The 21,531-nt window shown below is 51.4% G+C and overlaps 1 protein-coding gene across 1 annotated transcript in view; it reads right to left on the bottom strand.

Annotated features, from left to right (window-relative positions):
* The window catches only part of LOC130534840 (calsyntenin-2-like), a 105,151-nt gene that overhangs the window by 61,013 nt on the left and 22,607 nt on the right, over positions 1-21,531 (bottom strand). The window contains exon 2 of the mRNA XM_057049432.1: positions 1,338-1,460. Coding sequence (XP_056905412.1) covers positions 1,338-1,460 — 123 coding nt within the window. The remainder of the gene's footprint in view (positions 1-1,337; positions 1,461-21,531) is intronic.

Raw genomic sequence — 21,531 nt, 5'->3', positions numbered from 1 at the left:
TTATTCACTTCGTGAACGGTGACTGGATGGGAAACTCGACAGTAAGCTAGCACAGGTACTCGTCAGCTAACAAGCCAGTTGTGGCAGAAACGTGCACATTTTTCCCAAATACCTGTAACTCAGGAATAAAAGACGCGTTTTAGCTGCAGTGGAAAACTGCAGCCGGATCCGTCTGTGTGTTATCTGAAGCACACAGGTCTTTTCTGATCCGCTTCTGTACCTCGGGGCGACGTACAAGCGCTCCGACAGAATTGCAAACATGAAATATTTGTATCCGCTGTATAATTTCCATCTCTGGGAAAAACCCCGCGAAGCCCGGGTGAGCCGCTGCGGCGTTCCCTGTTGTTCTGGACCAACGAGTGCGGCAGCTGCTGCTCGGCAGTCCGAGAGGATTAGCGGACAGGTGCAGAGTGATGCTAACGACTGCGGAATTACTGGGAGTTTGGGTGGGATTACCCACTTGGGATCAGCTGGAAAACACAGGCGGAAAAATGAAAGTCTTAATAAAGAGGAACGTTTAAATCCGCCTCGTCTAAAGTGCCCCTTTCGGAAGGGGGTGCGGTCCTCCGCACAGTTAGCATCAACGGTAATTAAAAAGCTGGGCGCCCTGATTAATGAGGCCCAACTGTTATCGGTGTCCCGCCACTCCTTCCCGTCATTCCGGGGGCTCCGAGGTGTCGAGGATCGGGAAAAGGGAACGGAAACCATAATTGAACTGTAGGTGAGGAGAGTTCCCGCTGCGGCAGGAAACACCCAGGAATAACCAACGAGTTAACGAACCTCTGGTGGTAATTCAGCCAATCATCGGCCCCCAAACGGTGGCGTTGGTGGCGGCTCGTGCACGTGTCTGCGTCACCGTGCACTTTGGGATTTTTCCTGGTTTGCTGATGTCAGTCTGCCGGAGCCAGAGGACACATGCTGGTCCCCCCTCCCCCCGTCTCATCATTTCTGTCTTTCTCCCTGTAGGGTGGCCATTATAGTGAGCCCCCTCCAGCCCTCACACACACACACACACACACACACACACACACACACACACACACACACACACACACACACACACACACACACTCCATTTATCCATCCAGCACAGCTCCGGGGACCCAGCAGTGGTCTCCAGCCTTGGCTACATTAGCAGCCTGGCAGGAGGGGCGGGCTGGGATGGACGACCCCCCCCCGCTAACGTCCTCCCACGTCCCCCTCTGGACGAGCTGGAAGGGTCCCAAAGTGAGCAGAGTCTAAACCAGGTTGACTCATTTTCTCTCTGTCCCCGTGAGGTTGATTCCGGACATTCCCACTGCTAATGGATGGGAAGTCCGCGCCGCCATGCGTCCTACCTGCGTAGGGAACGGGGGCGTCCTTGTCCAGGGCCACCAGGGGCGGATCCAGCAGGACGATGTCGGTGTTCTCGGTGATCACCCCGTGGTACGAGGTCTCGATCCACGGCTTGTGCTTGTTCACTGTGGAGGGGACAGAGAAGAAGCTAGGTTAGCCACGATTCATGCTAATCTCCCCCAGAGCTCGCTTCTCTCCCCCCGGAGAAGGAAACGGTCGAGCTGAGGGTCCGATTACATCCCATCATCGAGCCGACGTTGAATAAAAGATGAGCGTGAGCCCGCGTACGTCTTCCCAGTTCCTCTCCGTGCACGGACACGGTCCAGTTTAGGTTCTCATCTGTTCACACAGCATTAAGTGATTATGCTCCGGGGACTGAAGTGGCAGCCGGGGGGGGGGGGGGGGGTGTTAGCACCGGGAAAATAAAAAAATGAAAAATCTGAAAGCAGATGAAAATGCTAATTTTCCGCTTGGCGTCGGGACAAGTGCATAACCCCGATAAATGTGTAATACAGGGCGTAGCGCTGTCGGACCGTTAGCCGTGACAGCTAATGAGGAGTCTGGAGGATTGAGGGGGGGCTGGTTCCCAACTTCGGATTCTCTCCCTTCTGCCGCGTGGGCGTCCGGCTGACCTTTAAATCCTTGATGTTGGGAATGCCGACGGATACTTGATTGTTTTTGCTAATCAGAATCACCCAAAACTGAAAGTTGAATCTATTTATCCTCAACAGTAAATCAGCCTCCCGGGAGCGCTTCGAATTTTCCCACCAGTTTCCCAACGTCCCTCCAAACAGACGGAGCTTCTCCTCCCTCCTCTCACATAATTCAGCCTATCAAAGGTCGGATGGAGACGGAGGAGGGAGACGCTTCCGAATCAGCTGCAGATTCCCAGGAGACACTTTGCTGCCACTTACAACAGTGCTAACGCTCCGATGCTAAATGATTAGCTGCTGACTCCTCCAGCGACGTGAACCAGAACCGAACGCGCTTCATCTTCTAATCAATTTAAAGGAAAACAGGACACAATTTCTGACCTGTAACGGCGCCGCTGGAGTCACATGACCGCTGTGTCCTAGCGGCGCGCTACGCTAATGATGTTAATGATGCTAATGATGACATATAAACAGTTGCTCGGCTTTTTCAGGGAATGATGAGCTATTAAAGTGTCAAAACCACAGGTTTTGACACTTTAATAGCATTTTAAAATGATTTCGCACAATAATTAGCTGTTGAAATATACAGAAACACACAAAATATATATAGAAGGGTTGAAGAGGTTCTGTTGGGCTGAGGTTCTGTTGGGCTGAGGTTCTGTTGGGCTGAGGTTCTGGTCATGGTTCCTTCATGAGCAGAACATCATTTCACGGTTGCTTCCTTCGGTAAAAGCTCTGGTGTGTTGCTCTATAAAGCAGAGCTGATGTTTATCTGTCACACACGTGCACACACGTGCACACACGTGCACACACAGCGTCCGCTGCCCTCTACGTGACCCCGGTTTATCAAAGCAAACATCTTACATCAAAGCTAACATCTACACGGTTTTTACTGGCCGAGGAGAGAAAATGGACAAAAGGCGCCATTTGGAATCTCCTGATGGCGGCCGGGGGGTCGCGACCTTTCAGCGGCGAGTCGCACGCACAGGAAAACAAGCGTCCCGTTAGCGTCGGCGGCGAGCGTCGGAAACGCTCCCGCCTTTTCCGTAACCTTTTAAGTTTCTCTTCGGCAAAATCACCTCGTTATTTATTTCGCTCCAAAGCGAATCAATAGAGCAGAATCGTCTCCTCACGCAGCAGAGCGGCGTTAAAGGGCTCACAGATACGCTAGCACACGTGCACAGGCGTGCACACACGTGCACACATGTGCACAGGCGTGCTAACCAGGCGCACGCTGCCCTTTACTTCCCTCCGTCATCTCACTGCCGATTAAGCCGAGTCGGGAATGTGACTCTCGGCAGATGAGTCCTTTTAAAATTGTCCCTTTTTTAAAATGGCGTTCCCCGACGTGGCGAAGCGTCCCCCCCCCCTCACGGTGTCCCCGCCACAGGACGGTCCAGACGGGTCAGAACACGAGGAAAGGGACCAGTCCAGGGCTAAAGAGGGTCCTGTTCCCGACCGCCGCTCACAGCTGTCGCACGATAAGAGACAGAAACAACAACGTTCGCCAAAGTGGATCAATTCTGAGTGAAGATGCTCTTTGGGTCATGGTCGCCAGAGCCGCCGTGACCTTTGACCTTTCAAATGGCTTCACATCCACTAGCTGTGATCAGCAGAGCTGTGATCAGCGTCCACTAATGGATGTAAACACACACACCCTCCACACACACACACACACACACACACCCTCCACACACACCCTTCACACACCCTTCACACACCCTCCACACACACACACACACATACACACATGTGTTTTTCCTTCATTTTCAGGAAAGTCACCGGCTTTTCAGCAATGCCCATATTTGGAGATTCCCAATAAATAGAACTCTTAAAGTCGGGAAATCTTGTCGTCAAAAAGTGCTCCCAACGCCGAGCCTGGATAAACCGGATCGCTTCATCCTGAGTGTTTATCAGAGGCGACGCATCTGCACATCTGGAGGCACAGATGTGCAGAAGTACGAGCCTGGAGAAGCCCCACGTTCACTGGGACAAAGAGATGGGAATCTGAGGAGCGCTTCAGGAATGAGAACAAACGCATCCCACCTCGGAGTAAACCCTGAGTGACTCCTGTGGGGGGGGCAGTCCATCCGTGAGCGCATTGATTGGTGCAACATGGAAATCGATGCCCCCCCCCCCACTCCCGTCCCGAGGAGGGTTCAGGAGCCGGAGCTACGCTGCTGGTGCCCGGAAACCAGGAAAAATCGTGCCGAGCTCATGTTTTTTTTTGTCTTTTTGTCCTCCTCTGACCACATGGCTGGATGATGAACACACATCTGGAGGGCCCAACTTTTCCTTTCCCAAACAGCATCCGTGCGTTTTTATTCCCAGAATCGCAGCTTCTCACATCTTTTGCCTCCTGAAATCACATTTCCTTTATCTCCCGTCTGAACGGCGACACTTTGGGCTCCAATCGTTTCAAATTGGATGAAATTATTCGGCAGCGGCAACGATTCCGTCAGTTCCATCCCAGCGGGTCGGGGGGGGGCCGTTCTCAGGAAGAAAGAGGTGATTTCATCCCAACGTCCTTTAAATTCCTCCGAGAGCGTGAACGCAGGATTCGACAAATGCTAACATGCTAACAAAAAGAAGGCTGCAATCAGGAAGCTATTGGTTAGCGAGGAGCGGCGGCGCAGCGCCAGTGAGCACCAGTAGGGGGCAGTTACCCAGGGTTGGAATGAGAGTGCGTTAGGAAGATCGTGGATCTCCGGTCCCGGACACGTTCGCCATCTCCGAGCTGAGCTAATGCGCGTTGACGGTAGGAGTCATTCATCAATCATTCCCAGCACATTCCGCTCCGTCACGTCAATGATCAGAGTCCGTCCTCCCGCTGAAGCGCTTCCCATCCACACGACGGGATAAATGGGGAGTTTTCATTGGGGATTGGAAGGGAGCGTCGCCGGAGCGTCGCCGGAGCCGCGGGGCTGCGCCTCGTCTTATCAAACACAGACAGCAGATTAGAGAAAGGTCAGCGCTGCGGTAAATCAGCGGGATTCCAGACGAGCGTTTTTACGGCGCCACCTCGTTCCGGCGTCTGATGACGGACTTGGAATACTGACGGATCACTCTGCGCGTTAATGTCGATATTTCTCCTGCCACAAAAAATGTAAATCTTCCTTCAACCTCTTAAAAAAGGAGCTAGGCTGGCGTAGCATGCTAGCGGCTATGCCGCGCGGCTCGTGCTAGCATTTTCCTGCTCGATGGCCAAGCTAACGACTGTCGGTTGCCGCTTGGCTCGGCGCGCGCTGCGCGCCGCGGGAATGGTGTCACATGACCGGAGAGCCACCGAGGGGCATCTCAGAGGTCGCGTCAGTCATCCGATCAGCTCGTCTTCGCCGTCGTTAATTAACAGTGATAATGTGATTAGAACAGAGGTCGCCGCACCACTCCGACCCTGACCGCATCTTTTCAATTTCCGCGTGCGTGCACGTGTAACAGGACGTGGATAACCTTTCAGATGCTAATCCCCCCCCCTCCGCTCACACGTTTGCCCAGCCAGATTATGCTAATGCAACATTTCAGAGCCGGGCGGCAGAGACAGCGGCTCCTAGTTTGGTGAGTCGCTGGTGCGTGACACCAGTGCAGCCGGTAAACAGGAACAAACACAAGCAGGAGGCGTTCAGGGGCGATGGGACGAACGGCTCTACAAAAGGGCGGCTTTGTTTTCATGCTTTTGGGTTCACGTGTTTCATCTTCGCGCCCAAATGACGGGTGAGAGATTAGTTCCATTACAGCCTGATCACCCCCCGGACCTGCTCCTCCTCTCCCTCCTTGTCCTCCTTCATCTTTGCCTCCTACATCACAAACGCTCCGCTCCCCTTTTAATGAGATGCATTAAAACGCTCGATTGCTCCAGCGCGACCTCTGCGGAGCGCCACCGTCGGATTTGAGCGGAGCGGAAGAACCAGCTGGTGTTTGAAACAAATTACACATGTAACTATTACACACGTCGTCATGGTGATGGTGGCACAAACACAGCGTATATCATATTATCATTATAATACGCTGGCGTCATCGATCCATAGGACCCGTTTGGCCTCCGTCAGTGTCTCAGGCTCAGGTTGTTGTAGGTTCTCGACCCACCTAATGTTCACCTCACATCACCACAAAGCTCTTGACTCCAAAAGAGCTGCTTTTTGACTCACCCGTCTTCCTCAGAAGCCTTGATTACTTTTGCTCGTCCCCACTCAGCTCTGAATGATGTTCTGGTGGTTCTGAAGCCTCATTCAGGCTACAAGTGGACACCTTTGTGCTCCCGCGCGTCTCCTCTCGAGCCTCAACACCTTTACCACCTCGCATTATTCACGTCTACTTTAGCGTTAGCTACTTTGACGTTAGCTAGTTCGCCTCAATCTTTACAAAAGCAGCTGTTTTTCATTCAAAGGTGAAAAAGTGCTGCTGTTTTTTTTGCTGTTTAACTCTCTGCTAGTTTTATTTGGGCGTTTCTCTTCCTCCGCTCGTCTTTAACGTCTCTTTCTCAGTAACAGTCGCAGCGTCGGCCAATTCCAGCCGTCTGAAAGTGGCTGCGCTCGGCTGATTCTACTGATAAGAGATGGAACGCCTGCTGTCCACAAAGGGAGGAGGAGGAGGAGGAGGAGAGGGGAAGAGCTGGAGAGAAAAGAGGGGGATGATGGGAAAATGATGACATCAGGCTCATGTGACCTGACCTGACTCTTGTTAATGGAGACGGTTTGATGATCCTCAACTGTGGATGTTAAATTCTTTTTCAGCCATGTTCCATGGAGCCCCTTTGAGTCACCTGACCTGCCAGGAGAGGAGGACGTCTCCTTTTCTTCTCCTCATGCAGCGGAGGAACGGGGGTGGGGGGGAAGTGGGGGGGTCATTAGCATTTACATCAAATGTTGATGACGGGGAAGGAGACGGAGAAAGAGGGGGGGTTAAGGTCAAGTTGTACTTCATCGAGGAGACACTAATCTCCTCAGGGGGGAAGAAAGGGAGCTACCACGGGGTGGGGGGGGTGGGGGGGTGAGGGGGGGGGGGGGGTGCTGTGGAAGATGAATGCTCAGTGAAACCACAATTAACTGCCGGGTCCAGAGATGGGCCGCAGCAGATGGGAATCAATGTTCCTGTTCTGTTAGAGCAGCACTCACACCGCCCCCATGTGCTGTAGAACCCTGACTGCCACACGCACGACACGTGCACGACACGGGCACGACACGGGCACGACACGGGCACGACACGGGCACGACAAGATGAGCGGTGAGGAAATGCATTTGCAACCCATATGAAGCCTCTAACGTGCAGACGGAGGCTCAGAAGGATCATTTCAGGACGAACTCAGGCTCCACGCTGAAGCCTCCAGCCTGAACTGCAGCCTCCTGTTTGTGTGTGTGCACGTGTGGGCGCACGTGTGCATGCTGGGAGCAATCTGTGCCCTTCCATGTTAGCGTCCAGCAGTGCTACACACAGAGCCAGGCCCCCCCCTGTTAACAACTCTTCATTTATTAGACGGCGTGTAAAATAAACTCACGCCATTCCTGCGGGATTACGGATGAAATCTCGCAGCAAATGTTGCATTTTAACCTGCAACGAGCGTTTCTGAGCGTTGAGCTCGTCAGGAAAGATGCTGCAAAGGGGGAAAACGATGGTTCTCATCACAAAGGGCTCTAACCTGAGCTCCTGGGGGGGCGGAGGAGAACTCTTAATGAGCAAACTCTTCTATTTCTGTTTGAACCTGTTTGAACAACGGGTCCAAGAACCTAAAAGGTTCCTATCGAGGGATTCAGAACACGTGGCGACTGTTCCTGGATGAAGGGAAGAACATCCACAATCCCGGATGAAGGTTGAAGCCGCATCACTTTCAAGCCGTCTCGGTCTCATTACGCTGTCGCCTATTAGCCAATTACATTGTGACTAATCAATTAAAATCCAATCATTGTCATGCACTGTGGCCAATCACCCCTATGATTGGAGGTTTGAACATCAATTTGATGCCTCCTCCTGCTTCTGCCGTGATAAAAATGGAGGGTGAAGGAGGAGAGCTGAGAGGTCACGGGTAGGACGCAGGCGGGCTAACGGCAGCTGATAAGAAGCGAGGCTGAGAACAACCTTGATGATGCTAACGAAGAGACGCACGAGCGCCATCAACTGCTCTCGGGATGTGGAAACTGATCTGGACCGCCTCTCAAAGACGGTGAGAGCGGCCAAACTTTCAGAGATAAGGTTCGTTAGCGGGTCGTTAATCCCCAGGCCGGGCTGAGACAAAAGTCTCGCCGCGTTAACCATCAGATGAGCGCTCCAGATGTGGAGAATATCCAGCACGTGCACGGGAAATAGCAGGGACTGAACGGCGAGAAGGAAGCAAGAGTCGAACAAGGCAGCCGTGGTTCTCCGCTCCTCACCGAGGTTGATCAGGCCGCTCTGGTTGCCCCGAGAGACAGTAACGATCACCAACTGTGTGTGTGTGTGTGTGTGTGCGTGCACGCCTGCTCAGACATCTATCTATATGTACGGGAAATCCTCCCGGGACCTCTGCATCAGTCCCACTCTGGTTCCGTCTTCTCTCTCCTCACCCCTCCATCATTCCGCCTCATCACTGCAGCAGCCTAACGATGATGAAGCTGTGGACTCGGCTTTGCTGCGCACGCTCCCGTACGTGCACGCCTCTGCTCTAATGGCTCCTGGGTGAAGCAGCAGGTTTATGCCCTTATTCCCTGCTCATCCCAACGCGGCGTCATCAGCGTTCCGTCTCTGACCGGACAATGAAGTCATCCGTAATGTTCACCCGCGACTGGCCGCGTCGCCATATAAAGAATATTTATGCACATGAAAGAGCAAAAACAGCTCTTTTCAGGCACACGCCGGCTACCGAATGTAATTTGGAATCATGGGGAGACGTTTCAATGTCTGCAAATGTGTCTTTTGTTACCGTGGAAAGTTACAAAGAGCCCGAGGCGCCGACATGTCCTGCAGAGTCCCCAGATCCCAGCTCAATTTAGCATGCAGGGACGGGACCAGGAGTGCAGCGAGCACAATGCATCTGATGAAGAGCATTATATCAAACTACTTTAACGCATGAGAAATTTAAAAAAGGAGAGAAAAAAAACCCTCGTTCCGGTTCCATCGAGTTTCGGCCTTTTTGTGACTCCGAGTTCATTCAAGTCGATTGTTGAGAAAAATCTGGAAGGGGGTTAAATTGTGCACTTAAATCTCCAAAGGAAAAGCGCCGCTCCTCACAATGACGCCGGATCGATTTGCATTGTGCGACCTGTCGCGGTAAATCCCGGTGTGCGGGGAGTAATGGCACGGTAATGACTCCATAACTTAGAGCCCCCCCACCTCCAACTCTCCTTATATTCCCCCTCATTCTATAGAAACTCTCAGCATGAATGTTCCCTATTATTTACCTCGACTATCATTCACCACGAAGGGAGGAGGCGATGAGGAGGGACGACATCCATCGTTAACGACGTTGCTTTAATGCTCCTGTCTGTTTTCTTTAGCGAGACCCCCCGCAGGCATGTTCTCTGTGTCGGTGTGCACGTGCCCCGGCAGCAGATGGATACGTCTGCGCACGCTCACGCAGCAGCTAATCGCTATGGATCTGGGAGACACGCGCGATAACATCGCCGCACAAACAAAAGCCCGCTGGAGGAACGTGCGCGGGCGCCACCATTGTGTCCCTTTAAGAGCTATGAAATCTCATTGAGGTGCATTAGCGTGTTTGGGGGGGGATTTAGGCGCTGCGAAGATTGAATTAGACCAGAGCTCATCTCCTTTCAAAACAATTATTTGTCTTCCATCAGCCCATTAAAAGGCATCAGAGATGCAGCAGCAGCAGAAACGCCGACGGCGCCGCCTCCCTCCGTGCTCCTGCTCTTTAAGCAGAAGATGCATGTGGTTGATGTGGTCCTGCCGCTCCTAATGGGAACGTGATGACCCGTCACAGGCACTCTCAGCTCCGTGGACATTAGCTCGCGTTCAGGGAGGAATTCTGCAGGGTTAGGAGGAGGTTAGGCCTCCGCTTTTCCATCACGTCGCGCGTGTGACGGTGTGTGTGTGTGTGCTTTTTTGTCTACACACACTTTATTTAAGTTCATCCCCGGCCAGAGGGAGTCTTGCTTGGACAAACTCGGCTCTGGATGTTGACTTAAGTCTGGCAGCAGTGTATTTGGCTGAGGAAGGATGTGCAGAGAATCCAAACAAGTCATGGTCTGGTCCTGCACGGAGGCCTCTCTGCCGCCCCGGCCGGCTCGGATCACGACATAATCATGTGGGTGCGAGCGGGACGACCTCCAGCTGCAGAATCTGGGACTCACATCACGTTTCCCCTCAAATGTCGCCAAAAGAAACCTGCAAACTTCCGTTTTATCCCCCGGACAACGGCAGGAAGGACGGACACCAGCAGAGGGACGGACAACGGCAGGACGGACACCGGCAGGAGGGACGGACAACAGCAGGAGGGACGGACAATGGCCTTAGCAACACATGTTCAGCTGTTCGGTTGCTTAATTTGTGACAATAAGAACGATAATAACAACAACAATAATAATAATAACACAGACTAATTCTCCTGTTTGCACCATGTGACCCCTGACCTGAACAGTGCACGTGTGTGACCCCTGACCTGAACAGTGCACGTGTGTGACATAAACATCCGCATATGTAAGATGAACCTTCTGTGGTTTGTTGTGGCAGAGAATCAAGCGCACCACTAACGAGCAGCAGCTTTCTGATGCTAATTCTGGCTCCACCTCCAGTCTGGAGGCTCCAGGACATCATAGAGCAGCAGAGGGTGGATCTGGAGCAGCACAAACCCGGCCCAGAGCTCTTTTGGCTGCTAAAAAAGTGTCATTTCGCTCTTTGCTGATATTGTACGATAATTAGGTAAAAATCAGCCACGATAACAATGCTGCTTTGTGCTGAAATGACTATTTGTGTCTTTATGAGGCAGCAGAATCTGGTGGCACTGCCTGTAATTATGGGGCCTTTATGAGGCCGCGACAGTTATTGTTATTCACCCTCGTACGCCGCATATTCCACTGTAGCCTCTCTGCACCAGTGGCTCGTGAAATCGACTCATCAGTAATAGGTAGGTACAGAGACGGAGCAGGAGAACAGGGGAGAGAGGGAGAAAATAATGCACCCACAGACGGAGGAGGAGGAGGAGGAAGAGGAGGAGGAGGAAGAGGAAGAGGAGGAGGAGGAGGAGGAGGAGGAGGAGGAAGAGGAAGAGGAGGAGGAAGAGGAGGAGATGGCAGAGTGAAGCCGCCAATGAATTTCCTGGAAAATAAAGTTTATCATGATGCTTTTCATCGGGTCAACGTGTGATGGAAGAAAAGGCAAAAAGAGGGAGGAAGGGAAGCGTCCGAGGCCGAGCATCGATCGGGGAACGCGTCAGCTCGGCTCTGGAGGCTCGATCAGACGCCTCGGAAGCGGCTGGAGACAAGCGTGCACGCACGCGCGCACGTGTCGATAGCGAGGCGCTGGGCGGCGTGCTAATGCCACGTTGTTGTGCTCCAGGTTACAGGCGCCGTTTCCCAGAAAACACTGGATTTTCCCGAGAACTTCCGCGTGAGCGACGACCCCTCAGAGCGCCCCTCTTCCCGGGATATAGTCTCAGCCCGGGAATGGTGAGACCGGTGGTGGAAGGTGGTGTTTATTAATGAGCCCACCTTCGTCCTCCTAATGTTTCAGGCCTCATTAGGCGTCCGTAGCAACTTGGGATTCCTCTCGTCTACGTGGCAACTGGCTCCAGTTCGGATTCAAAGGCATCGGTGGCAAATATGTGGGCGGATCTTTTAATCAGGCTCAGAACCGGCTGACTTGACCTCAGGAGACGCTGAAGTTTTATTCCAGAACACAAAGCAGTGTCCAGCCGCACCGAGAACGCAGAAACGCGTCGGTTTGTTTGGCCAGAAAAAAAGAACTCCCCATCAGCAGCGAGAATCTCCTCTGTTATTTATTTTTACTTTTTAATCTCACTTGTCAAGTCTGACAAATAGCAACAACAAATCGATGGGTGTGTTTCATGAAGTCATTAAGGCTCCGGCTCCCGTCTGAGCCCCGGATGATTAGATTAGTCATTAGTCAGAGAAAATCATTGAAGGGGCCGAAGATGGAACCTTTGGCCCGCTTTAACAAGACAACATAATTGTTTAAAGCCCTAATTTGGATTATTTTTTTTGCCCCCTCTTCTCTTCTGCCTCTTTTGGTGCTGAAACGTTTCCGAGCGTATCTGTTGGATTGAGCAAACCGCATCAACAAAATCTCATTTGACGCCACTTTTCTTTGCTCTGCCATTTCCTGCTAACGTGTCATTTCCTGCTAACGTGTCATTTCCTTATTTAGTCTGTAATTTTCCCTCGTTCTCCCCCCGGTTGTGTGAGATTCCGTCAGTCCTCCTCACCTCTGCTCAATGTGGCACCATAATAACAACCTGCGTCATCTTTGGCAATCATGGAGGGACGGTGGTGGAGGCGGAGTCACGGAGGGCTGCACCACCGGGTCCAGATGAAATCACTGCAGGATTCCTCCATCCCCCACACACCCCCGACGCCCAGAGGGGCTCCAGCTGTGTGTGGGAGCAGCATGAACGTCTGTCTCCACGGAGGAGAAAGAAAAGGCTGCGTCCAGGCCTGTCATCCATCAGCTGTGGGACAGGCCTGGACAGTGGTGGTGGTGGGAAAGGGTGGTGCTGCTGGTGCTGCTGGTGCTGCTGGTGCTGGTGCAGGTGGTGCTGCTGGTGGTGGTGGTGGTGCTGGTGCAGGTGGTGGTGGTGGTGATCCTGGTGATCCTGGTGCTGCTGGTGGTGGTGCTGGGATTCCTCTGACTGATCTACCATCTCTTTCCCAGGTCACAGTTCAAGATTGACCATTTCACACTTTTTACTGGCAAAAAATCCCAATGAGCACTATGGATCCTGGTGTTTATTAGTGTGTGTGTGTGTGTGTGTGTGTGTGTGTGTGTGTGTGTGTGTGTGTGTGTTTTCTTTCTTTCCACCCAGATCTCCACTGTCTCTAAATAATTCAGCGATGCTGCTCTCTGCCATGGAAATATTAGATGAAATATTGAAATGCTGAAATTGCAACACGGAGCAGTGAAATTGTGGCATGGGGGGGGGGTCTGGGTGGGTGGGGGGGGCACAAGAAGCACTGGATCAACAGTAAACTGAGAATATGAAACCAGATATAAAACGCTGCAAACAAACATTATTTCCATTATTTCCAGCCTGCTATTGCTCCAATCTAAGTTTGACTTTTTACATCGAGTCAGTGCTGCAGGTGTTCTGGCTGGGGGGGTGGGGGGGCTGCTGGGGGGGGGCTGCTGGGGGGGCTGCTGGGGGTGTCTGCCTCCCCCCTCATCTTCATCCTCATCATCCTCGTTGCCTTCCTCATGTTTAATCTCAGCAGTGACGCTCGTCTCCAGCCCCCCCCCAAACTGTATCACTCTCTCAACTGCTTCAGTTCCTCAGCCTTTAGATGTTGACCTCCTCTCCACACCCACACACCCCCCCCCACACACACACACCTGCAGAGCACTCTCTCCATCTATCAACCTCTCTTTTCTTATCTCTCTTCTTCTCGCCTGTGGCCTGAAACAGACAAGTACCTCACATTTACTTTACAATAACACTTATCTCCAGCGGCCCCCCACCCCACCCCACCCCCCCCTTCCATCCTCCCTTCTAGCACCCTTACACCCTCTGATCAATAGCTCTCACATGCTAAAAGAACAATAGCAGCAGCCCAACATTTGTCAGGCTACACCGCTCAGCTCTGTTCTTCCTCACCATCTAATGCAGTCGCTAATTGGATTTAGGAATTGATTTGGGGGGGGTCGGAAGGGGAGGAAGATCCTGAGAGATGGACGTGTAACTGAAGCTGAGCCCACCGGCCACTCACAGCAGACAACTGGAGCTGTGCAGCCCCCATCACTCACAACTTCCCCGTCAAATTGAGTTTCCAAAGCCGCCCTCCAACCCAGCAGTCACCTCTGCACGCCACACTCAACCTGGGAGAAGTTTATTCCGCTCGCTTAGCACCCGCCTCGCCCGCAAGTAAACAAAGCTGCTCAGACTAAATGCCAGGTGAAGGGGAAAACTGAGCAGCGCTCCCGGATCTCTCGGTGCTGAAATAACAAGCGTCAACGCGAGTGTGAGGGAAGAGAAAAGCTAAATCACCTCTAAAAGGGTTGAAGCAGCTGTCAGCAAAGTCCCGTCTGCCGTCTGTTCTGTTTCCGCGCCGGCCCTAACTGTCAGTGACAGAACAGGGGTGTGGCGCGTGACCTTTCGCTAGCGGATGGGAAGCGGGCGAGGACGAGAGGGCATCTGGCAGTTGCCATGGTGACGTGCTGCCAATAGCGGTTATTTATGGGCATTATGTGACTCAGCGGCCGAGAGTCTGACCCGGCTCCGAGGTGGCCGCTGCCAAAGAGGCTTAATCAGCGTGGGGGTGTTTGTGTGCATCGGTAGAAATGAAGAGAGGACCAAAATGTGCCCCTGAACCCTGAGGCCTTCGCAGTGAGCATGACCTCGTCCCTCTTCGGGTATGTGAGGGCAGCAAAGGAATGAGAGCGACGGCATCTCGATGGTTCCAGTCAAGGAAGCGACGATGAAATTAGCTTCTTATCGAAGCGGACACAAGAGAAGCTTCAGCGACCCTGTTGTTGGGAATCTTTCTGTCGAGACTGCAGGCCCAGCAGCGTCGGTATCTTCGCTTATAGCTGCCAGGAAGTTCCAGGAAGGGTTATCTCACCAGACACGTTATCTCCAGACATGCATCTTTTCCACTGACCACATAAAGATGGACACGACAGCAATTCCCAGAAGTTAGACTCCTAATCTCAGCTGGAAGGTTGTAGCAGATCCATAAGCCTCGACGCCGGCGGAACGTGTGATGCAACGACGCAAATGTCAAATGCATACGAGCATAAAAATGTTATATACGTCAATTAGCAATTTGAAGTGCCAGGAAGCCACCTTCCTCCCCCAGCTCGTGACTCCAGGGGACGTTCCCGATGAGCCCAGCGCCTGATCCATCACCGGCAGATTGCCTCGCACGTATCCCAGGTTCCTCAAACTATTACACCCTTTTTGAGGATGGCGAGACTGTGGGTCTCTGCGTTGGGCCGTCTGTCCGTCTGCGTTGGGCCGTCTGTCCGCCTGCGTTGGGTCGTCTGTCCGCCTGCGTTGGGCCGTCTGTCCGCCTGCGTTGGGCCGTCTGTCCGCCTGCGTTGGGCCGTGCACGTGCGCCCTCTCACAATCACACAGGCAGGTGTTACTGCAAAACCAAATTCCCAGAATCCAAATGTTCCCGTTGAATACGAAGCACAACAAGCTATCGTACATCCGCGCCCGCTCGGCAATTTCCCCGGGTTTTCCGAACACGAGGCGGCGCGTTCACACAATGACAGGAAATAAATGCTAAATCGCAGCGAATAACATCCTCAGATTGCCGATGTGTTGGAGCGCTGCTCCTTATCAGACGACTGACCTGCGCAAGAAACACGGGCAGATTTGCAATTCCAAACAGTGAGTGGATGGGTAAATGAAACCTGTGCTGGGGGGGTTGTAGGGATGAGACTTCAATTGGGGCCGGCATTGGCCGGCGTTCCCTTATCTGTTTCCATATTGAAGCTGCCACTGTTGTGTTCTCTCGCCCCCCCCATGCTCAGGCTATTGCACCCTTCTTTTAAGGCGATATAGCAGCCAGACAGGTGTGGATGCTCGTCTACATTTTCAGCACGCCGCCTATAACGAGCAACGTATAGGTGCACTGACTGGAACGGCGAGGTGACAATTACGTGAGTCGTGTTGTTTCTAGAGGGGGAAAAACGGCGTGAGTGTATCTGACAGCTGAATAAGCACCGATGTTTACAGTTACCAGGTTAAACAGTCGGGTTTCTGTGTTTACAACGGTGAAATAATCGCGTATTTACTCATCGTTAGCTACAGTCGCTTTCATCGGAGCGAATTAGGCGTCAAGGACAAGCACGGCGACCGAGATGTAAATTTATATCAGCTGATCCCGACCTGTTCAATAATGCACATCATAAACAGATTTAGGATCCTATTAACAGGCCAGAGCATCCTGGATCACTGCGCTACTCCCACAAGGCCACTAGGGGCAGACGTCACTGTCATTCTCCTTATGAAGCGTAATGGGATAAACCGTCTCGCCCCTTTTCTGACAATATAGCTTTATTAGCATATCCAAATCCTTCACCATGCACACAGGAGCACAGAATAAAGCAAAGCTAAGCAGAGGTAGCGCTTTGATTTACTGAGCTGTTTTATGCGACATCAGATAAGCAGCACTTAGGAAACGCTATAAAGGCAGTCGTAGTTTAAGCGGGGAAGCCTGGATGCTGATACGTGCCGGCGTCTGGGTTACCACCCTGACCTGAGTTCAACACATCAAAGCAGCCTCAACACATCAAAGCAGAGGGAAGGATTTCAAGGTTTAAAATGAGCTTCTGCTCAATAACATGACAACAAATACACAACTGTCCATTAGAAGACGCAGACAGGAGGAGAAACAGGTCAGAGAAGCTCCTTAAAAGCTTGAGCACTTGTTCTCGAAGTAAAGATTAGGGGAAAGGCGAAAGCACAAGTTTTAAAAAGGTAGAGCAGAACCGGCGGTCCTGGTCGGAGTTTTTCACGGTTCTGATTCAGCTACTTAAACCTGAACGTCGCTCTGCTGGTTTTGTCACTATGGCACCAAGATGAGAGCGAAGGGAGGTTTACAGCAGAAGATTTGGGCTTTAAAACGCACTTTATTTGTTGGGCCTCGGTTCAAATTTACATTCAGTGCTGCAGCAGCTTGTTTACAGAATGTGCAGCCTTGTCTGAGATGATTCTGGATTCCTCCACAGCACTCCTGACCTCGGGGAATCTTTACGGAGCGGAGCGTCTGCATGGCTACGCGCAGAGAAATCCCAAAATCCACCAGCGGCTGCAGCACATCAGCGTGTTGATTTGGGTCAGTTTTGGTCAGAAGAGTAATATTTATCTGTTTATTCAGAATGGAACAAGCACATTATGAGGAGACGACATATGGGAGCCCAGAGCAAAGCACATCAAAGGAACTGCTCCCATTTCACTTGATTCCAGCACCTTCAGACCAAATCTGCTGCTCATGGGGGGGTGAAACCTCCCAGAGTCAGATATTTGACACATATGGTGTTATAATAATAATAATACAACACAGAGATCCTGAGCAGCACAGATGCTCTTATAGTATTGTGAAGTCCCCCTGTTGTCACATGGGCTGTCCTTTCCTTTGATCTGTGTCAGCACACACACACACACACACACACACACACACACACACACACACCCACACACACACACCATCTATTAAAATCCTAATGGCTGTTTGCCAGCAACAGACAGCTGAGGGCAAAGGGACCAGCAACTTTAAAGAGTGTATAATGCACTGATATGATGAGAACCTCTAATTAGAATTCCCTTCTGACTGGAGTTTGTAACCTTCTGGCTCAGGGGCAGAGGGGGGCAGGGGGGGCAGAGGGGGGCAGAGGGGGGCAGGAGTTGGACTCCCGAAAAAGCTTGTTAGAATAATTACACATGTTCGCCTTTATGTGATTGAAATGAACCCAACATAGGCTGCTGCAGATGCAGGAAAAATGAAGTCCAAATGCTAAAAATGACTGTTATCCTCCTCCGTGAGTCTCCGGAGAAATAAAAGGAATGGTTCCGTCATTTGCAGAGGTAAACGGGGTCGTTTTGTGTGCACATACGTGCTTTTTATGTCTGGATGTGCAAGAGAGAAGGAAAAGACCCTGAAGTTGTTGCTGCGTTTAGGACCAAGCACCACTGAAGGTTTACATCTGCTGGAGGTAGAAAAGGTCCGTTTGTGGCTCCTTGTTTTTCCTTTTTTACTCCTTTTCATATGTAACTAAAGGTCATGGATTTGGGATTTGGTGGTTCTGTCCTTCAAAAACTATGGTTTACAAAAGCAGGAACACACACTTTTGCTTCCTCTTCGATTCTCAGCTGCAGCTCTTCAACACTTTAGTCTGAGAACAAGGTTAAATGGCCAAAGTGTGTCTGCAAGTACAAAAATCTGAAGTCTTATTTACAATTTAACCATTTTAGAGTCGGGATAACATGCGAACAGCATCATGAACCCTTTGTAATTGGGCCGGGGACTGCATCTCGTCTAAAATGGTCGTATCCAACGGCAGCGGCGGCGGCAGCCAGCGCACCATTTTGCCAGTGGTGAATTCTCAATTTCACACCTCCATCACTGTGATTAACAAACAGCGGGTGGCTGACTTTGATAACATTGCAGAGCGTGATGGGAGAGCAACCTCCTGACATGGTTAAAAGGCGGAAAGTGGTGAGGAAATGGAGACTGAAGTGGTGAGGGGAGGAGAGGCTTCTAAAAGGGAAAAGGGGAGCTGTAAAAGCTGTTCTCAAGGCTTTTAGAGTCATGTTATTTGGACTACTTAGCCAAAAAAGGCACCGCGTGGCAGCATGTGATGCTAATGGAGCTTCCATCCCATCCACAGGCAGAAGCATTAACAGCAGAGGCCCTCAAGGTTCCCAAGATGGTTTATATATATATGGTGTGTGTGTGTGTGGTGTGTGTGTGTGTGTGTTTATATACCTATATGCAAATGTAAAGGTTTGGTGTCAGAGTGACCTTGAGGACATATAATGAGAGCTTTCACGCAACATTGCTCTGAGGAATTTATTCATATATTCGCCTCCGTGCACGTCCGCACTCAGATACTTAAACCTCGGGATGAATTCGCACCGGCGTCGGACGCTGGGATTCCACGAGATCCTCATATATTCAGGCCCGGATGTGGTGGATCACCAGACGGCAGCATAATGTTGGGAGATGAAGAGGGAACATGACAGGCAGAGGCATTAAAAAAGGGAAAAAGCAGCAGTTCTTCCCGCTGTCCTCTCGGAGGGTATTTTTATCCGGCTTGTTTACGGTTGTCGACGTGCATTCTGGTCCTGTCACAACCCACATATGGCATCAAAACAGACTCTCCCGGCACGCCAAGCGCGCCCCTCTCCACGTGTCACGTTGTCAGCGCCGATATCCTGATATCACATGCATGACAGGACGGATTTGCTTTCCCGGTATTCCAGCAATGCCGACTTTGTTTTCACTCCCAACCAGCTGTCAGGAAAGCGTGTGGAGAAGCAGCGTTTAGAGGCTCTTTCCAACTTTCCAACCTGGAAGCAGAGCTTCATGCATCACCAGACGCGAGCAACATCATCATGAAGCGACGAGATAATGCTAATCAGTTAAACAAAGGAAGCCAAGCTAATGCTACGCAGTTACGCAACACTCGTTTCTGTTACAAGTTAATCCCGAGTACATCGACACATAGTTGAGAGGAGGAATAGTTGGCGACACTCCCACGAGCGGCACTTTGAGACGGCCGGCATTCCCCCGTGTGACTGACTGGCACACTGACATGCTTCTACATTCAGGTGTCTCTCCGTGCACGTCGATGTTCCGCAGCGCCGTGCGCAGCCTCCTGACAGCCGCGGCTACAGCGGGCGGTGGAGTCTAGGGCCCACGTGTCAATCTCCACGCCACATTTTTCCTTTGATTCTGTCAAAATATGTGTTAAGCACCAAATCAGCTTGACAGGAAGCACACGGGCCCTTACGCAAGTCAGGGTTCCTATTGCTACAGATGCCCCCCACCACCACCACCACCACTTACGGCTCTGCAGGAAGTACTGAAACAACCTGCTAGACTTTAGCTTCTGATGCTTTTTAAAGAAAGTCTTAATTGTAGCCATGCTGTGCAAACTCTATGGCTACGTGGCTTTTCAAAGATTCTGAAAGCGCGTGGGAGAACACAATGGCTTTTTGACCGATTATCTCTATAGGCAAATCAATTCAACTGTACCTCAAAATGTTGTTATTGTCTGCGTGAGCCGAGGAGACGCGGGCGCCCCCTGTCGGTCACCACGTGAAACTGCACTAAATCCATGCCTCAATTAATGTTCAAGGCTGCCAGACCTCAAGACTGTTTAAAAACAGCCTCAAACTGACTAGAAATGCTTCCAATATTATTTTTTCCCACACAAAAAGCTCATCCCTAACTTTCTTCTGTTGCAGGAGCTCACCTAAAGGTCTGTGCTGCTCCAAGGGGGCTTCACTCCTGCAGGATCTGCATCCTGCTTATCAGAAAACAGCCAAGCAAACCTCACATGTCCACACACTCTTCCATTAGCACTGAGCATCGCTTAGCATTTCCACTGACGCTGACACTCACGTGCACGGGCAGGAAACATGTCGAGGGGAGCCAGTTGAAAGCACTTGACTGTGCACTAACATAATGAGAAGTGTTCCAGATTGTTTAAAGGACGGCCTCCGCAGCATTAGCCCCTGCTCACAGCAGCCAAAGTCCAAATTGGTGGAAATGATTCGACTTTGGTGTCGACGCAACAGAGACGCAGACGCCAGAAAGTCGACATCATGGAAGAGTTCTGAAAACCGCTCAATCATCTCATTTCAAAGGCTGATCATCTGATCAGCGAGACCGCAGCTCATTTATCTCAGCCGTCAGCGGCCACCGGTGCTCATATTTACGGCCCCGCCCCCACTGCATGTTCAGCAGAGGGGAGGACTGATTCAAACAATAACGCCCAATAATGGCCAATAAGGGCCAATAATGGCCAATAACGGCCCAATAATGGCCAATAATGCCCAATAATGGCCAATAACGACCCAATAATGGCCAATAATGCCCAATAAGGACCCAATAATGGCCAATAAGGGCCAATAAGGACCCAATAATGCCCAATAACGACCCAATAATGGCCGAACGCCCCATAGCGGCGTTCGGTGCAGCTCTCTGCCCGCTCCCCCTCCTCACTGACCACACGTCTTCTTGTCCTTGAGGCAGCAGCCAAATTATGTGCGCTTTATTGAGCTTCACTTCATTTTCATATTGATACTGCTGAACGGCGCCGTGAACAAATGGCTCGCACTTGTGCAACGGTGGAAACTGATGGGAAATGCAAATGACTGGGGTGGGGGGGTGGTGGGGGGGGCTGGGTGTTACGCCGCGTCCTCTGGTGTCACCGCTTTAGAGCGGGTGCTTTATTGGGCTCTGGAATGGACAATTATTCAATTTTAGTGCCTGTTATTACTGGATTAAAATGAGGCTTTGCTCAATAAGTGCCAATTAAAGGGTCGGTTAAATGTTGACCCCCCCTTTTACATAACTTCTTTTTCATTTCATTGATGAAAATGAAAACAAATCAAGCCAAGCACCAAATTGCAAACATTAACATTGGCGACCGGAGGCCGATGCACAATCTGTCCCAACCACGAAGGAGTCAAAGGTGCTGGATGGAAGCGGAGTTCCGGTGGAGGACCGGCAGAGAGAGCATGAGCGTGCACGCCGGGGTGGGGGGGGGCACGACACAGCAGGGACGATTTTCTGCGACCAATCAATCCTCACTTTGCTTTTGCCGCCGATAATTACATCAGCCAGCGAATTTCCCGGTGGAAAATCAAAAACAAGTAGGGTGGGGATGAGTTGGGAATGTGCCGTGCAGTGGGAAAATGGGCTGGAGA

Source organism: Takifugu flavidus, chromosome 12 (genome assembly GCF_003711565.1).
Source record: "Takifugu flavidus isolate HTHZ2018 chromosome 12, ASM371156v2, whole genome shotgun sequence".
Classification (NCBI taxonomy): Eukaryota; Metazoa; Chordata; class Actinopteri; order Tetraodontiformes; family Tetraodontidae; genus Takifugu; species Takifugu flavidus.
The sequence above is the reverse complement of the archived record's forward strand: the minus strand, read 5'-3'. Positions and strand labels throughout refer to the sequence as shown.